The sequence below is a fragment of the Vigna umbellata genome, chromosome 8 (genome assembly GCF_029865625.1).
Source record: "Vigna umbellata cultivar VRB3 chromosome 8, Vumbellata_1.0, whole genome shotgun sequence".
NCBI lineage: Eukaryota > Viridiplantae > Streptophyta > Magnoliopsida > Fabales > Fabaceae > Vigna > Vigna umbellata.
Window position 1 is genome coordinate 43,621,051 of NC_142172.1, and position 18,767 is coordinate 43,639,817.

General features: G+C 35.2%; 3 protein-coding genes across 5 annotated transcripts; 2 read left to right on the plus strand and 1 right to left on the minus strand.

Moving 5' to 3' along the window:
* LOC124836352 (Leucine-rich repeat (LRR) family protein) lies at positions 1–1,659 on the plus strand. Its single transcript, XM_047311506.2, has one exon. It carries the CDS (start codon positions 67–69, stop codon positions 1,264–1,266), a length of 1,200 nt encoding a protein of 399 aa, XP_047167462.1. The 5' UTR covers positions 1–66; the 3' UTR covers positions 1,267–1,659.
* Positions 1,660–5,627: 3,968 nt separating this feature from the next.
* On the plus strand, positions 5,628–8,114 carry LOC124836361 (small ribosomal subunit protein eS1). The gene is made up of 6 exons (XM_047311518.2): positions 5,628–5,787; positions 5,891–5,996; positions 6,492–6,629; positions 6,722–6,907; positions 7,113–7,313; positions 7,795–8,114. Exons 1-6 carry the CDS (start codon positions 5,729–5,731, stop codon positions 7,888–7,890), a joined length of 786 nt encoding a protein of 261 aa, XP_047167474.1. The 5' UTR covers positions 5,628–5,728; the 3' UTR covers positions 7,891–8,114.
* A 3,124-nt stretch (positions 8,115–11,238) lies between these two features.
* Positions 11,239–18,350, minus strand: NET1A (Kinase interacting (KIP1-like) family protein). Of its 3 annotated transcripts, none has more exons than XM_047311534.2 (5): positions 18,199–18,350; positions 17,490–17,574; positions 17,131–17,380; positions 12,792–16,954; positions 11,239–12,645 (listed from the first exon to the last, which is right to left on the minus strand). In XM_047311534.2, exons 3-5 carry the CDS (start codon positions 17,231–17,233, stop codon positions 11,479–11,481), a joined length of 5,433 nt encoding a protein of 1,810 aa, XP_047167490.1. In that variant the 5' UTR covers positions 17,234–17,380; positions 17,490–17,574; positions 18,199–18,350; the 3' UTR covers positions 11,239–11,478. The 3 variants fall into 3 exon arrangements, with proteins under 3 accessions (XP_047167490.1, XP_047167482.1, XP_087952344.1); XM_047311526.2 differs by having other exon boundaries at positions 17,985–18,255; XM_088096218.1 differs by having other exon boundaries at positions 17,827–18,255.
* Positions 18,351–18,767: the final 417 nt, after the last annotated feature.

Sequence of the window (18,767 nt, forward strand, 5' to 3'; positions counted from 1 at the left end):
CCCATGACACAAAATCACTGGTAAAGTAAACAAGCAAAAATAAAAGAAGGAAACTGAGCATCATTTATGGCCTCTCATTCTCCCAAGAGAAAAGGCCTTTATCTTAATGCAGTCTCCCTCCTCCTTCTCATCTCCTTCATCAACCCTTCACACCAAGCCGAACACCCTTTTTCACCTCTTCCCCCTCTAAATCCAAGGCTCTCCAAAGCCTACACAGCACTCCAAGCATGGAAACACAAAATCACATCAGACCCCAAAAACTTCACCTTAAACTGGTGTGGCCCCAATGTTTGCAACTACACTGGCATATACTGTGCACCTGCCCCAGATGACCCTCACATCTACACTGTTGCTGGGGTTGACCTAAACCATGCCTCCATATCTGGCTCGTTGCCAGAAGAACTTGGCCTCTTAACTGACCTAGCACTTTTCCACATAAACTCCAACCGCTTCTGTGGTTCCCTCCCCAACAGCTTCGACCACCTAAATCTCCTCCATGAACTAGACATAAGCAACAACCAATTCTCAGGACCCTTCCCCGATGTTCTTCTCTGCATCTCCTCGTTAAAATACTTGGACATCAGATTCAATAACTTCTACGGCAACATTCCCTCGCGCCTCTTCGATCTCAAACTCGATGCCCTTTTCATCAACAACAACAACTTCAAATTCTCCCTGCCTGAGACCTTCGGCAACAGTCCTGCTTCTGTTGTTGTGTTTGCAAACAATGACCTCAATGGGTGTCTCCCTTCGAGTTTGGCCAAAATGAACGCTACCCTTAACGAGATTATCATCACCAACAGTGGCTTAACGGGCTGTTTGCCTAGTGAGATAGGGGATTTGGACAAAGTGACCGTGTTTGATGTGAGCTTCAACAAGCTTGTTGGAGATTTGCCCCAGTCCTTGGGGAAAATGAAGAGGTTGGAGCAGTTGAATGTGGCGCATAACATGCTTTCTGGCACCATTCCTGAGAGTGTGTGCATGTTGCCGAGGTTGGAGAATTTCACGTACTCGTACAACTACTTCTGCAGTGAGTCACCGGTGTGTCTCAAGTTGAAGGATAAGGATGATACCAAGAACTGCATTCCTTATAGGCCATTGCAAAGGTCACCCGATGAGTGTGCAGCTTTCTACAAATATCCTGTTCATTGCAGTGCCTTTGGTTGTGTATCTCCACCGCCGCCGCCACCACCACCACCTCCTCCTCCTCCACCACCACCTCCGCCGCCGCCTCCACCACCGGAAAAATACCACCACTATCCCTGATGAGCCGCGGAGAAGTAAAAGTTTGCATTGTTTAATTTACTTTCTTTTTTTTGGAGATTGAAATACATATTAGCTCGGTGAATATAATTACAGATAGTTTTCATTTTTGGTCATACGTTTTGTACAAATAAAAAAAAAGTGTGGAAATTAGCTATGTATTTCCACTATTTATTTTGAAACTGGTTTGGTTTGGTTTGAGAACATTTGGGTCGTGACTTATAACGTTCTATGTAGCATTAACGAAAATATAACCTCTGTTTTTATTTTTTATTTTTATTTTTATAGAAAAGCAGCCATCAGCAATAGTGGCTTTCCCGTGTAAGTGGAATTCTATTGTTACCTTTTCATGTGTGGTAGTTGCTGTAATAACAAATATAAAGGGGATATTCGTGATTGTGATCTCCAAAGCATCATTAGAGGTGAAAAAACTATCACTACTTTTGGTGCGGAAATTGATAGTATGAAAAAATTTGAAGTGAAGATGTTCGAGGAAGGGACTTAGTGGGCACTTGTTACTTTCTTCCTTTTGGATGTTTTACTTTTTATGTTGTTTGTGATGATCAATAACAAGTGGTTGTATGAATATTTAATCATCATTTCATGCAAGATTTCTTTGTACGATATATATATAGCATTGTTTTGATATTAAAGACAATTCATCCCTTGCCCAGTCAATGAAAATGATTTATCTTAATATTATAAATGTCGGATGGCAAGTCATTATCAGTTATCACTGTTAATTGTCATTTTTTATATTTCATGTGGACAAATATATCAAAAACTTAGTGAGCCAAATATCATTAAATATTTCCAATGTTTTATTTTTCCCTTGGAAATACCTAGCAAATCACTTTCTTTGTGTTTTAAATTTCTGGAATATGTTATTATTGTCACTTTTATTATTATTACTGTTATTATATAATTACTATATTCAAAGAGTTAATAAAGATACTAAACACAAATCCAAGTTATTGCATATGATTATCAAAATTGGTGTAATAAACTGATTGAGAATACCAGTTTTGAAAAGTTTTATATGATAGTGATGATACACAAAGTGATTGCATGTCATGTGGCTGAAAATATAATTAAAATCCTATACCATTTTTTATTATTTCCTTTCAAATAAAGCTTCAGAGTAAATTTTTATTTTTCATTTTCAAAGTTTACCAAAACCATTTTATATTTTATTTTTACACTCATAACAAAAAATAATTATTTGTTACCTGTCCATAATGTATATATTATTCATATTCATTACGTATGATTTTACGTATTTTGAATACTTTAACGAGCTTTTAATAGTTTTATGTTGATAAATGAGAGAATATATAATTCAAATATTAAAAACAGTAAATATATAAATAAACGTGTTGTTTTTTAACGATATCTAGAAATATATATGTAAAATAGATTAAAACTTGAAATAATATATATATATATAGATATATATATATATAGATATATATATATTTTTATATATATATATCTATATATATATATATATATCTATATATATATATATCTATATATATATATATATATCTATATATATATATATATATCTATATATCTATATATATATCTATATATCTATATATATATATCTATATATCTATATATATATATATATATATATATATAAATGGATTCTAAGTTTTAAGGTTAAGGGTATTTTAATAATTTTCATTTTTCAAAACTAAAAAAAAGAAACCCTCAAACCCTTACTCACCTCTCTCATTTCTCTCAACACTTTTTCTGTCATCTCTCTTACTCCATCCCTACTGTAACCTCAATTCAAAAAATCATAACCACTTGCCGTTAAACAATTTGTCTTTGTAAAGAGTTGAGTCATCGACGTATTCACCTTCAAGCAAATATTCATTCAAGATTTCTTCAATTTCACCATCTTCACTAACTTCTCTAATTTCATCATCTGCAATCATCATCTCTAAAAAACCCTCCAGGCCAATTACCAATTTCTTCAGATGTCAGGAAAATTAGATAAAATATATACGACAAAAATTATAAAATGAACATTATAAAATCATTTTTTGTAAAAAATTGTTTAACAACGAGTATTTCTAATTTTTCCAGGCCAATTACCAATTCCTTTGATGTCATTATGCTTGTGAAAATTGGATAAAACAAAAATTATAAAAAATGAAAACTCATTATAAAATCATTTTTTGTAATAAATTGTTTAACAACGAGTATTTCTGATTTTTTCTAGGTTAATTACCAATTCCTTTATGCTTGTGAAAATTAGATAAAATAAAAATTATAAAAGGAAAACTCATTATAAAATCATTTTTTGTAAAATTGTTTAAGGGGCTACCATAAGATGACAGAGAAAATGTTAGAGTGAGAGAGATGAAAGAGAAAGGGTTGAAAGGAATGAGAGAGGTGAGTAAAGGGTTTTGGGTTTTTTCTTTTTTGAGAATGAAAATTATTAAAATATCTTTAACCTTAAAACTTAGAATCCATGATATATAAGGGTATTTAAGGTTAAGGATATTTTAATAATTTTCATTATCAAAACTAAAAAAAAAAAAGAAACCTAAACTCTTGTCCTCTCAACCCTTTCTCTTTCATCTCTCTCATTCTAACATTTTCTGTGTTATCCCTAGTGTAGTCCCAATTGAAAAAAATCAGAATCACTTGTCTAATCCTAATCCACCTTCCTTATTTATCCAATTTGTTTCTCTTTCATCTCCATACTCTCCCTCACCCACATAGAACAACCTGCGACACCGCAATTTATTGCTTTTGCTCGTTCATTTGTTTTCCACTTTAATAACGAAATAACTGATGATGTTGATGTTGATTTTTGATTGGAGGACTGTGTTATACATTTTCCTTTATTATTATTAAATTTCATTTTTAAATTAAGTAACGGTAGGGATGACACATAAAAATGTTGGAGTGAGAGAGATAAAAGAGAGATGGTTGAGCGGAATGAGAGTGGTGAGTAAGGGTTTGGGGGTTTCTTTTGATATTTTTGTCTACTAAAATCCGATACACATGCCTAAAATGTACCAACTGAAAAACAAACGTAACCCATATATATATATATATAAAGCACACGTGTTATAAAAGTAATGCCCTATTTTTTCTTCTTCTTTTCATTGGTATATAACGGGATATATTTGTACATTTTGATTTGATCCTTTTTTCTAATTGGGACCTGTTAAAAAATGAAGTAATGTTTTTGGTCGCAACTTCATTTTGAACATGCTTTCCGTTTTTAGGATAGAAAAAGTTCACAGTTTTAGTTGAAAATAAGTGTATTAGTGTTGTTTAAAATATCATTGTTCGAGGTTTAAATGAGTATTTTTTAAAATAAAATTTTAATTCATTACACCATAGTTAGTTTTGAAGCTAAAATAAGTAAGTAGATGTTAGACAGAAAAATTGATTCGAGAGTTTGAGTAAAATGGAGATGTGGTCGCAGATCCTAGAATTCAGGAAATCAGAAGAAGCAAGAGAGAGAGTTTAACAGAAAAAAATGATGTAAAGATGATATATAAGCAGACTAGTGACATGATTCTGTTGTTCCCTTTCTCTCACCTTTTACCCTTTGGATCCTTTCTTTTATATTTTCCTTTGTTATTTTGTGTATTCTCCATAAAAAAGTAGTGATTTGAAGAGAGTCATGCATGTTATGGAGATCCATTAGAAGCACACTTTCACCATTGTTATGGTTCACTTTGAGAAGGAAGATGTAACTATTTGACCATGAAGAATAGAAAAGTGGTTGATTTAGTCAATTTCAAAATTTCACATAATAAATGCTTCTTCTTTGTTAGTTGTTGCCCACGTTTGCATCAATTCAAAACCTCTTGATACAATGAATTTCTAGATTTTATTATGTACATTGGGTTCATTTTTCTTAATCTTTCGATGTGAGACATAAACTAATCCAAGTATGCGGAAGCATGCGATCTTAACTGTAGTCACAATAGGCAGGAGCTAGGTTTTTAGTCTTTCACTCCAAATCTTTTGTTTTATAGGCTTATATTTAAAACACAATAAATTAAATGTATATCGCGAGATCTGATTGAAGATTCAATCAAAATTAAATATTTTTATAGTTTAAAAACTAAAATTACGGACAAAAAAGAAAGCCAATTAAAAGAGACCAAAATTTTAATTTAGGAAAGAAATAGCAGAATCGATGGCTTGATGTCTTTTTTTATGCTTTGGGTTAGAAAGAAAGTGTTCGGCTTCCTAAGATGGGCCTTATTATCTTGAGACCAGGTCCACGATTTAAAAGCCCAGGTGACATTGATCTTAAAGAGCCCAAGCCCATGCAATGTTGGCATCAGAAAAACCCTAAATTATTCATAATGAAGATAAAAGGAGAGAGGTATATAAAAGGTTAGGGTTTGAGGTTTATTTGGGTGCCATTGTTGCTCTTGCCATTCGCAGCTGCTGTCACTCACACCGCACACAGTGAGCCATGGCCGTTGGAAAGAACAAGCGCATCTCCAAAGGGAAGAAGGGTGGCAAGAAGAAGGCGTTAGTATCTTCCATTTCTATCCTTTGTGGCATGTTTCATCTCTTTTTAGTTGTATCAGTTTTTCAATTGAAATATGGGTTTCGTTTGTATATGAATTTGCAGAGCTGATCCCTTTTCCAAGAAGGATTGGTATGACATTAAGGCTCCCTCTGTTTTCCAAGTAAAAAATGTTGGCAAAACCCTCGTCAGCCGTACTCAGGGTACCAAGGTATTGCTTTCGGAATATGTACAAAGAATTGGCATTTTTACCATTTTAGTGAAAATTTGTTGGCTTTGTGTTGTGGATCACTTGTAATAGGTCTTTCATTTTTGAACTTTTCTTATGATATAGCTCGGACATGAATTGTCATATTGATAAGATGGCTGATACACATGTGTTGCTTTTGACTGGGGATTTTCTTTCTTTGTAATTCTGGTGCATTTCGTCGAATGACTAGTTCCTATATTTACCGTGTAAACCGGGAGAACTTAAACAGAATGTCAGCTTCCTTTTTTTCTTTCTTAGATCTTTATAATATATGGGAAAAATAAATATAGGTTTAAACTTTGAGGTGTGTGTTTACTGCATTTTTGGTTCTATTGGGAAAACAAGGGCCTATGAAACTTCTAAGGGTCTGCTGTCTATGAATCGTCAGTTGCTTGTCTACACGCGTATTATGGACAGTAATTTGATGATGTTTACCGTGGTTGTTTTAAATTACAGATTGCCTCTGAAGGACTCAAACATAGAGTCTTTGAGGTCTCATTGGCTGATCTTCAAGGAGATGAGGATCATGCATTCAGGAAGATAAGGCTGAGAGCTGAAGATATTCAAGGGAAGAATGTCCTGACGAATTTCTGGGTATGATTGATGACTGTACCATTTTTGTTCATCATACCATCCTGCGTTGTTTTTTTTATCAAATATGAATCTTTTAATCTTTCATTTTATAGGGAATGGATTTCACCACAGACAAACTGAGGTCTTTGGTTCGAAAATGGCAAACACTTATTGAAGCCCATGTGGATGTGAAGACAACTGATAGTTACACATTGAGGATGTTTTGTATTGGATTCACCAAGAGAAGAGCTAACCAGGTGAAGAGAACCTGTTATGCCCAATCAAGCCAGATTAGACAGGTATACGCACCAATATTGTAATAAGATTCTACTGTTGAGCAATATTTTGGTTTTGTTTGTCAATACAAAGTATGTACTCCGCATTCAATATGGTTTACAGGACATGGTCTGGTTTACAGTGCATAGTGGTTTTTAACTGTAGACTTTGTGGTTTTTGCTACGCTATTGCAGTTTAATAATTGGTATCGTACTTTTAACTTTTCAGATACGTAGGAAGATGAGAGAGATCATGACCAACCAGGCAACATCCTGTGATTTGAAGGAGTTGGTCCGAAAGTTTATTCCTGAGATTATTGGAAAAGAAATTGAGAAGGCAACGTCTAGCATTTATCCTCTGCAGAACGTGTTTGTCCGAAAAGTCAAGATTCTTAAAGCTCCTAAGTTTGATCTTGGGAAACTGATGGAGGTAATTTTTAAAATATTTTTTTTTTACTCTTCTATACCATAGGTCATGAAAAATATTTCAAAAATTCATTTACCTGAACAAACTTTGATGTCTACTGTGTGTGCTTGGTTTACCATTAGGAGATAACTTAATGTGTGTGTCTGAAGTAATAGTTGATAGACGATTTGTATTGTTAATAAATCTGGCAGTCCTAGTTGATCATACCAATGTCCAGGGTTTTTGAATTCTTTTACTGTGAATAGATGGATCAGCTGAACAAATTGAGCATGTTATCTTTCTTATCTTTAAACTAGTTCACTTTCTTATAGCCACCAAAATAGAAATTTTGTCGTACTTAAATGTTATTTCTATTATTCCCTTGATTAAACCTTATGATTTGTTGATCACGGCAATTATCATGTCTTGCCAAGAAATAAAGTTTTTACTGGTACATGTTGATGACACCTTATAAGCGGATTTATTTTCGGTTTGGCCCTTGTAGGTTCATGGTGATTACTCAGAAGATGTTGGCACAAAGGTAGACAGACCTGCTGATGAAACAATTGCAGAGGAACCCACCGAAATTGTTGGAGCTTAATTCAGTGATACTGCATTCAGCTTGTTGTAGTTTTCTGTTTCCTGAAAATTAAGTTTAAAACTTCAGTTTAGTGTTTGTGTAAGCCGAGTAAACCAGTTTTGTTTTGACAATCGGATATTTTTTGCTCGTAATACATCTGGGTTTGTTGAGCACCCAAAATCAGATTTGGTTGCTTTACCGATATTGAGTTATTGGCAGATTATATTGTTCTTTTTAATATTGTATATTGTCTTGTTAATTTATTTTCTAGTAATTATCATTGTATCAATGTCTAGATTGTCAGTAATTGTAGAAGATTAATTTTAACAAGTAGGAAGTGAAACATGAGTGTTTTTTGGAATACCGATTCATTTCAGTCAACGGAGGCAACAGATGAGGCTATTAACATTTCTCGTTTTATCGGAAAGTAAACTTAAACTCCTGTTGAAAGTTGGTGATATGATTTATTGCTTGTTTATTGTATTCTTATTTAAGTGATGTCTGAATTAGTTGTTATTTAGCGCTTGATTGTATAATTTCGCGTAACCTAGGCGTAACATCGTCATAAAAAAGCTACAAACTTTAGGTGAAATGTGCTACAACGCATAAAGATCGTATAAATGTTATGGATGCCAGGGATGTTTGTAGCATCTATTCTAATATTTGATACACACTTACGTATTCAAGGTGGCTCAAAACTGGAGTTGAGACATGCTTGAAACAAATCAACTACGACAATCATTGTTGAGAACACTGTAACTAGCCAGATCTCTACGTTTTCCTTTAATGATGGCATACATCCTGAGAACGCCCTTCCTTTGAAAATCAGCCTTGTCCAGCACCCTTTGAGAACCCACATTTTCCACAAAAATCAGAGCTTGAAGCCTTTCCAAGTGTGGAAACTCTGTAAATGCAGCTTTAACAACTTGTTTCACAACATGTGTTGCAATCCCTTTACCCCAGTATCTGGAGCCTAAAGCGTAGCCAAGTTCGGCAGATTTGTGCCTGTTCCTACCCTGCCCCTCACATAGGAACAAATCAATACACCCAATTACACGATCGTTGAGGCAAATTGCTCTGAACCATAGATATTTACTTTATTTTAATTTAAAGTTGATGCCTTCCTCTTTGATAGTGTAAGGTTCCCAAGTGCAATATCTGGCTACTTTTTCATCTGTGGTCCACGCCATTACATAATCAAGATCATCAAGACTAATGAGTCGAAGAGAGATTTGGGTTAGATCGATCCCCTCATCTCTGATATTTGTTGTTGCTGCAAATATAGTATCTCCCTCCATCATCTGGGCAAGAATGGATCCAAGGTTTGGCAATATTTATATATGATATAGTTCGTGCTATGCTTGGAGTGGGGTCCAAGAAAACAATACACCAAATTACAGTATTCTTGCAAGCCCCCTTGATTGACTTTGAATTGATAGGTGTTCCAATACGATTGAAGGGAAAAATATTGATTTTGGAAACGCCTATCAACAGACAAATCTTGAAATATTTTTATTTTATCAGAAAACATTACTTAAAGTGCTCCCTTGAAGTTTTTGTTGCCGTTATTTTAAATATAAATAAATTAATCTACATTATTTTCTGAGAAGACAAACCATACCACCGACTATATCTTACATTGGAACACCTGGTTCTTCTCTCTCCTCACTGCACCTGAGTTTTCAAAACTCACTTTCAACAATTTTATTTCAATAATGATGATAAATATATGTGTTGATTTGTCAGTGGAAACTCAAAAAGTTCTATTGGATATATATATCTGTCGATTGATGAGCCATGTTCTAGCAAGCTTATTGATATTGGCCTGCATAACCTTAGAACTGGTGGAAGGCACTTGCGCCTCCGTAAGTTTCTTTCTGCACTCATTTAAAAACACTTTTCATTGTTGGTTTTTTTAATTGTATAATTCCAAAGTATTTTTTTCTAAGAATATTGAAATGAATCTTATAATGTTCTTGCACTAAAGCAAAAGTGGTAAGAAAATATCCAAAGTGATAAATTATAATGGAAATAAAAAAAATTAAGAAATGTTAAACTTTTGTATTAGAGATAGCTTAGTTAATGCAATTTTTGAAAATCTTAAAAACTTGTTACATGTTTTATTTAACTTACTCTTATATTGTTGCTGTATGAAATATCATTGTTTCATATTTACCCATACTACACATGATTATTTATAATTAGTATTTTAGAATTTGGGCTATTCTAATATACGAAATTATAATAAAAATTTAAATTAGAATGAGATTAATTTTATATTAAAACTGATAGACAATTCAGAATATCATTGATGTTAATGAATATGAACAAATGACAATTTAATATGGCTAGTTTGTGACATAGAAGGTATGTGAAACACGACTTGTTTAAAAAAGGTGCTAGAAATCTTTGTTAACGGTAGATTATATATAATTGAAGTTCTAGTTTGTATTTATTTATCTACTTCATAAACAATAATTTAAAACATGTGCATTCTCATAAATCAATTACATGTAAACAAATTACATTTTCTTTGAAATTCTTTTAGAATGGATTAATCAAGATAACATGCTTTGAAAAATAAATAGAAAAGGTGTCCTACCACGTTTAAAAATCTTACATAGTATAAATGTTTCTGAATTATATCTCGACTAAACAATGTATAGCATAAAATATGATAGGAACAAAAAATAATAATACATTCTAAATGACATTTTAATTTTTAAATAAAAAGACAAAAAATGGTTTCAGTCTATTTATAAAAAACATATAATAATATAGAAAAGAAACATATAATACACTTGAGAAAATTTTTACTAGCTCTGATTATTTTACTACAACAAAATAAGAGGATTCGTTGATTGCTTTAATAAGAATCTAAACATTTATCGTACTTTATGTAAAATATATTTATTTTTTAACTTAAGAAAAAGAAAATAAAATAAATTAACTTAAATTTTCAGAATTGCTTCTTTGTATGTAGAACATTATAAATTCTTTAAAAACCCTTAATTTTCCTCTTCATTTGTTAATAAAAATAATATAAACATATTACTGATGCAAGACATTAAAAGAATTAAAACAGTAAAAATATTTAGGGAAACAAAAAAAATATACTTTTTAACATTTGGAGTAATTAAAAACAAATTTGATATTATTGTAAAATATTTGAACACACAAATTCATGCAACACTTCAAAATATTTCCAATGCTTTAAAGAGATACCTCTGTTTCAAAATGGTCAAAGAAGAATGGAATTAGCCACAACACTGCATAGTTGCATGCATAACTTCATTAGTTATGTCATGAAGTAAAGCAGACAACATGTGAACGTGTTAAGAAACATTCCATTTCATTAGACATCAAACGTTGAAGAAAATAGTGAAAAGCTTTATTTCCTGCTCATTGCTTTCACAGCTTAAGCACTGCCAAACATGACAGAGCAACTTCTTGGCTAAAATGTGGCTCAGTACAACTCCTTTGAAAGCTACTGTGATCAGATAAAGCCTAACAACATTTTTACCAGCTAAAATTAAAAATTATTATGCTAGATTAGACACATACCAATCAGAGAAAGTAGTTACAAGAAAATGGTTCTAATTTTCTGACTTAGTCCTCATTAGTTGAAGGCCTTGAACATCCACAAAACCCCTTGCTGCGTTTTTTACTACTTTTCTTCCCACTGTGAATGAAGTCCCTAAGCAAGATCACTGTTTTTCCAGTGAATCTGTTCTTCCCTTTGCTCTTTTCATCAGCCAACTTCAGCAAAGTGTATTGTATGTTCTGCACATCAAACTGCAGCCGTCCAATCTGTTCAGAACCTTTTCGTGCCTGCTCGGTTACTCTTTTTCTCTGGATTTGTCTACTCTTTTCCAACTCAACGGAAGTTTCCCTGTTCAAAGATGGAGCACCCTCTTCAAGATCCTTTGTCAGTTGATCATTAGTATCTGCTAATTTCACAACAGCTCCCTCAACTTCTTCTATCTGTCTTTTAACTGTTTCATATTCAGTGTAATCTCCCTTCTTGTTTCTCTTCTTTGTCTCCATTTTCTGTTTCAAATCTTGCACGCTTGTCTTAAGAATGGACAGTTTCTGCGCGTCCGAAGCAAGCCTCTCCAGTATCTTTTTCCTCTTGCCATCTTGAGTTCTCTCTTTTATGCTTCTTGATAACTGAAACCTGTCAACACCCAATTCCTTTTCTACATCCAATTCTGAGGAGGTATTTAGGAATTTACCAGAATTGTCTGACTGATGGTATGTGATAAGATCCTCTGTTGGTACAGAGCTTTGCTTCATTGCTTCATTATCTATGGAACTATCACAGCAGTCCTGCTCGGCAGTTTCCCATAATTCAAGCATCTGATCATCAGTCCCACTATTCACTCTCCGGCAACTTTTGGTGGCTGGAGTGTCTGAGATATGATCAAGTGGAATGTCTTTCATCAATGACCCACTTTCAGGTTTTGTTCTCCATGAGTTGAGATCAAAAGTGCTCCCATCCTTGAGTACCTTGTCTTCTTTTCTGCTGCCATTCTCTTCTACGTATGGTGAAACTACCACGTTTGACACATTTCTCAGAGCTACTGGATTAGCTTTAGTGGTTAGATTTTCTTCCTTCACATGCCTCTCAATTTCTTGCACCAGCGACGTCTCAACCGCTCTAATCCTTGCCTTCATGCTCAGCAAATCTGAAACCCCATCCGGTATCAAAGTGCTTCTGTTATCAGCTGAACTTTGATGGCCATTTTCTTGGAGACAAGTTTCAATTCCTCCGTCCTGGAAAAAAAAACATTCATGGTAAACAGGGATAAGTAGAATTCATGTAATGTCTCCCGTATATGCTAATTGCATCATTTAATGAGAAGAAAAATAATAAAGAACAAAACAGAAGTTTAGGGTAACAAGTCAATACAGAATACTACCTTTTGTTCATGATTGCATTTAACAGGCACTGTTTTTACTCGAAGCAGAGCTGTTTGTTCTAAAGAAGTAAAATCCTCTTTCAAAGAACTAATGGCAGGTGTATATGCAGATAACTGTCCTTTCAATCCTCCAACTTCACCTTCCAGTAGACTGACTCTTTCTGTCATCTGTTTAATCTCCATGCTTTTTGCATCACGTTCTTCTTCAAGTCTCATGCAAACTCCAGAAAGCTCGTTGACCTTATTTTCCAACAATGCTTCACTAATAGACGAAATCTGAAGATCAAAATAGAATGTAGCAGCCTCAGCCTCCCAAAGTTCAAATTCGTTTGTTTTATCCAGCAACTCTGAACTCAATGTTTCCTCCCTTGCCCTCTGTTGTTCAACTTCTTGACGTAAGGACCTCATCTGTGACAATAAACTCCTGTTTGCTTCCGTAAGGTGTTCAATTTCTTTTTTGTGATTCATGCAACCTTCTGATAGTTCAAGAATCTGCCTCTCAAGATTCTCATTGATCAATCTTAACTGTTCTTTTTCCGCCTTCAATTTCTCAATATTTCTACAGAACTCTGCACTTAATGTTTCCGCAGCCTTTAGCCTTTCCAACATTTCTAACAGCTCCTCATCCTTCTTCTCGAGAAGATTCTCTGAACTTTCAATTTGACAATTTAAATGTTCATTTTCAGCTTTGGATTCTTCCATATCTTTGCCCGTCCTCTCAACTGACTCCTTCAAATAAACATTCTCAGCTTCTTTAACCTCAAACTTCTTCCTTAATAGACCAAGCTCCCGTTTAAGGTCATTGTTCAAAGAGTGAAGATCACTGAGATTTTCAGCAAGTGCACGTTGTTCCAAGACCTTCTCTGTGAAGAAGCTCTCATAAACCAAACTAAGATTTTTCAGAGACAGTGCCTCGTGGAGGATTATACTATTCTCTTGTTCAGTGGCAGACTTTGCATCTTTAAGGTCTAAAACACTCCCCATTAGTGAATTTTTCTCCTCAAGTAACCTACAATTTTCTTCCTGACACAATAGATTAGTTCTTTGCAAATCTATCAAGTCCAGATGAAGGGCTTCTAATTTGGACTGTAACTCGTTCTCCTTTGCTTCTCCCTTGGTCACTTCAGATCTAAGCTGCATGTTGATCTCCAAAAGCTCAAGCTTAACCTTTTGCAACATTGCATGCTGCTCTCTTGTGTTTTCAAACTCTTGCTCTAGGATCCCTTTCTCTGTCACCAGTTCTGCTGCCTCAGATTCCTGTTGCGAAAGTACAGTTAGGAGGACAGAATTCTCTACAAGTAGCTGAAGCTTCTCCTCCTGGGTTTTCACAAGAGATCCTTTCAAGCCCTCAATATTACTCAAAATATGAGATATAGGCATCTCCTCTTGCTTGATCCCTTTGCCATGACCCCCACCAGAATCAACCTGAAGGGCTCCTAGCACTTGATGAATCCCCATTTTAAACTTTCTGATTTCATCCAACAAGAACTCTAGCTCCATTTGTTGCATAAGGTTTTCACTCTCCAACTCAGAGATAACTTTATCAGAAAATTTTGATTCCTCCACGTGTTTTTGACATTCAAATAATAAACCCATGTTCTTCTGCTCTAAGTCTTCAACACACTTTTGCAAAATAAACATCTCAACTTGAGCATTTACAGCTTTATCAAGTTCTTCTTCAAATTCTATCTTACCCATTCGACGTTCTTCCTGTAACCGAAGAACGAGATTTTCCAAATTTGCCATGCGGGCCTCACTTGAATTTTTATGATTAGCATGCTTTTCTTTTTGTGCCAAAAGCAGCAAATGGAGTTCTTCTACTTGACTGACCCTACTTTCTTTGTCTTTCTCCATATCAGCATATTTTTCTTCCAATTTTGTAAACCTTCTTTCCAGGTTACCTAGTTTTGCTTCAACACTCTCCAATTGAGATACCAGGACACTCCTTTCATTCAGAAGATTGTGCTTTTCATCATTCAGTAAATTGCAAAATTCTTCCAAGCTACTTGATTTTGCCCTTAAACCTTCAAGTTCAATTTTTGCATCACAAAGGGACTTCTCCAGCAAGGTATTCTTTTCCAATTGATTCTGCATACTTTCAGTGATAATTTGTAACTGTGAAAGTAAAGCTGATTTTTCAGCAGCAAGACTAGATTTTTCTTCCTGCAGGACACCACAGGATTCTTGAAGTTTCTTCATCGTAACCCTTAATACATTCAGCTCATCATTCAAATTTGACAGGGACGACTCCATGAATGCTTTTTCACTCAAAAGCTTATCCATATCCTTTGACTTCTCACGAAGAACTTCTTTCTCATCTTGCTCCAATTTGCACACCTCCTTTAGCATTGTGATCTCCTTCTGTAAATCCTTCACAGATGCTGCAAAAGATTTAGGATTTAAACCTACAGAGCCTAGTTCTTCCAATATAGTCTGGTATCTATTATTCAAGACCTGAATTTCATCCTTTACTTGGCCAGATTCCTGTTGGAGGACATTACTTTGTTCAACCTTTATGGCAAACTCTCGTTCAAGTTTCTCTTTGATCCTCTTCAACTCTGAAATTTCTGTTTGCTGATTTTTTAATGATCTGGTGGAAGAGAAGTTAAGTTCATGCAAAGTTCTGTTTTCTTCCACAATCTGCTGCATTTCTTCCTTAAAACCTTGTTTGGAAAGCTCTACGTCCTCCAATAGCTGAAGGCCATGTTTAAGCTCCAAAGCAAGAGATCTTTGCTCCTCTTGTGATTGAGAATACGACTCCTGTAAAGTATGCAGAGTAGTTTCGATTTGAAGGAAATGAGACTGCTCCTCATGCATCAGAGTCTGCAGTCTCTCTAACTCCGTATGCTTCTCTAGAAGCTTTTGATCTTTCACAGAAATCTTCTGCAATAGAACATCAGCTTCTAGCTGAAGAGATTGATTTGATTTCTCCAACATATCACACTGTTTTTCAGCAGTCTTCAGTTTTTCAGCCCCAAACTCAATTTCTCTATTTAATCGTTTTGAAATTTCTTGAGCATGTAAAATTTCACTCTCCATTGTTGATACTTTCAGCAAACACTGCTTGTACAGGGCAGCTACAGATTCTTTCTCTTCATTCAGGTCAGCAAGATTTTTCCTCAATGATTTAACTTCCAGCTCTGTTCTTTCAATCTGCTGATTCAGTTTCAAGGAATTCTCCTCAGCATGGGTGATCTTGGCCTCCAAAACAGATATCTTTTCAAGACATTGTTTATATTGAAGATGAGCAGCATCCTTTTCGGCCTCCAATTTAGCAAGTTCTTTTCTGAGATTTTTTGCTTCAGTATCTGCTTTAGCAGCCCTTTCATGATTCCCCTTTGCATCTGTCTGGGCCAGATATAATGTAGTTTCCAGACTAGCTATCCTTTCCATGCACTGCTTGTACTGAACTAGACCAGCATCCTTCTCATATTTAAGCTCAGAAAGGGCTTCTTTCAATACTTTAATTTCAATTTCAGCTTTGCTTGCTCGCTCATCAAGGCCACCAGCATCTTGTTGCGCCTTAGTTAGCTCTCTTTCCAATTCAGATAACTTCTCCAAACTCTTCTGATACTGAAGAAAGATAGAATCCTTGTCAGACTGTATAACTTCCAGTTCTTTCCTTAAGGTTTGAACTTCGCTTTCGGCTTTCTGTGCACGCTCAGACTCAGAATGGTTCTGGGCCTTCACATTCTGATTTTCAGCCATTAAGGGAGACAACCCAAACATATCGTTTAGCTGCTTTAGACCCTTTCTGCTAAGACCGCTTGGAGATTCTTCAAAACTCTCCCCACTCGTTTTTGAAGTATTTTGGATGGAAGAAAATCCAAATGCATCTTTCTGTAAGGCGACTGACTCCAATAATGAACGAATTGGATGTGGACCTTCTGGTGTGTGTGGCTCAGCTCCAGTGCCTGAAGAACCACATGGTGAATCATCATTCAGCAAGTTGGGGAATGCTTCTGAAATGGTTTTATGGGCCTGGCGTAGCTCCCCTGTCGCATGATCATACCTCTCTGCTAAAGCACGGTATGCTCGATAGAACTCCTCAACTAATTTCATGAGTTCTGGCCGCTTCTTATAATACATCTCTGCCCTCCTTGCAAATGAGTCCGCATCTTCTTCAATAAGCTTGATCATTGCTTTTACTTTGGCATCCATGTCTGCATAAAGTGTAAACACTTAATAACACCTCTTAAAAGACTACAGAAGCAAGGTCTTTTATGAATTTCGTTAGTGTAAATCACTGTTTTGGACGAAATTTGGCTTTTGAAAAAGGGCCACAGCATAGTGTGCACGACAATGGTAGATATAGAAGACGTAGAGGAAGAACACAGACCTGTAAGGTTCTCCTGAAGCCATTTTGAATTCTTTGGGCTAATGTGGCTGTCCCACCACCAAGAATATAAGCGCCTGGACTCAGAATGTAACAATGTTGCCATAACTCCAGCAAAGAACAGCAGTAAAGCTGGATTTGATTTGGCAAAAGCTTGATATGGGATCCAGGCCAGACTATCAGCCTATAGATTTCCACCAGCAATGTTGATCTAATTTCAGACTCTTAAGGTATTTTTCTCCATTTATTTTACCTGACATCATATAAATGATCACACAGTTACTTCAACAAGAATAACTCGTATTCATGAAGTTCAACTTCACTTCTATGGTTTAATCTACAAGAAAACTGAACTGTCTTACCACGAGGATCTTTAGGTACGCCTCCACCCCCTTATTGTTTTATTGAATTTCTTGCTCCAGCAACCCCAGTTCAAAATCAGGGAAACTGCCAAAATCATAAATAAAATAAATAAATAAATACCAGAAAGAGTTCAAAAGAAATTAACAGTAACACCCCACCCCTAAAATTCACAAACATTTTTCTCCAAATCCAAGAACATACATAAAACTTTCGTTTTTCTTCTACGTTATTTTTTAGAATTATCACAAACCCAGAGATCCTGAGAATAAAATGCAAAAATAACCCACCAAATGACTAAAAAGCACAAATTAGTCACTAGAAAGAAAAAATCTATACCACAAAGGTTAGTAGAGACTGAGCGAGGCTAAAAACACGGAAAAGCAGGAAACAGTGAGTGACATCAAAAGGAAGAAAAGACATTGTTGGCTCGTGAGTTATGTCATGATCAAACAAAAGATAACCTCGGCCAAAAAACAAAAAACAGAAACACCTACGAGATCAAGAACTCGCCAAGCAAAACGAACTAGACGAGCAACCCCGACTCCACCAACCACCGAAATGAGAAGAAAACACAAAACTAAGCAAATGGGGATGGAGTAAACAACGAAAAGCACTGAACTTTAGTCCATTTCAGATCACTCGCACCCCAAAAACATGGAATCTGGCAATGGGAAGTGGTAAACTCGTATGAAGGTGTGATAACCTTACCCCATTTTCTCTCTCTACATCTGTAAGCCACAAAGTCACACCTTTTCTCTCTCCTAGAGAGAGGCTCTTGGCATTATATTCTGGGCAGCAGGTTCTGACACTCCAATGAGTCATTCACTGTAAAAAAGTACAAGTTTTTCAGAGAGAGGAGCCAAAACAAGAAAAAGAAGAGTTACTCTTGTTTTGTTTTGTGATTTTGCTAATTTCTCTTGTTTAGGAATAGTGGAATCAGTGGGCAAAGTGAATCCAACAAACCACAGTGAATGTGGGATTACCGCACTTAATGCTCTCATTATGTTTCAGTTAAGCGTAAAATAACTTTTTTTCATGGGAAAACAAAAACGTATTCCTCAGGTTTTTCGCTGTCTTTCATCGTTATTTTCAAACTTTGCAATGGAAATTACTAACTTACCCTTGATTGCCCATTCTTATTTCGACCCGTGTTCCTCTCTTGGCTTTCTTTTATCCTGAGTTTTTTGTCCAACATTTCCTCTCTCTGCCCCAGGTGTAAAATATTTTTATCACTTCCCCTAATACTATTTATATAATATATAATACACGCTGACAGC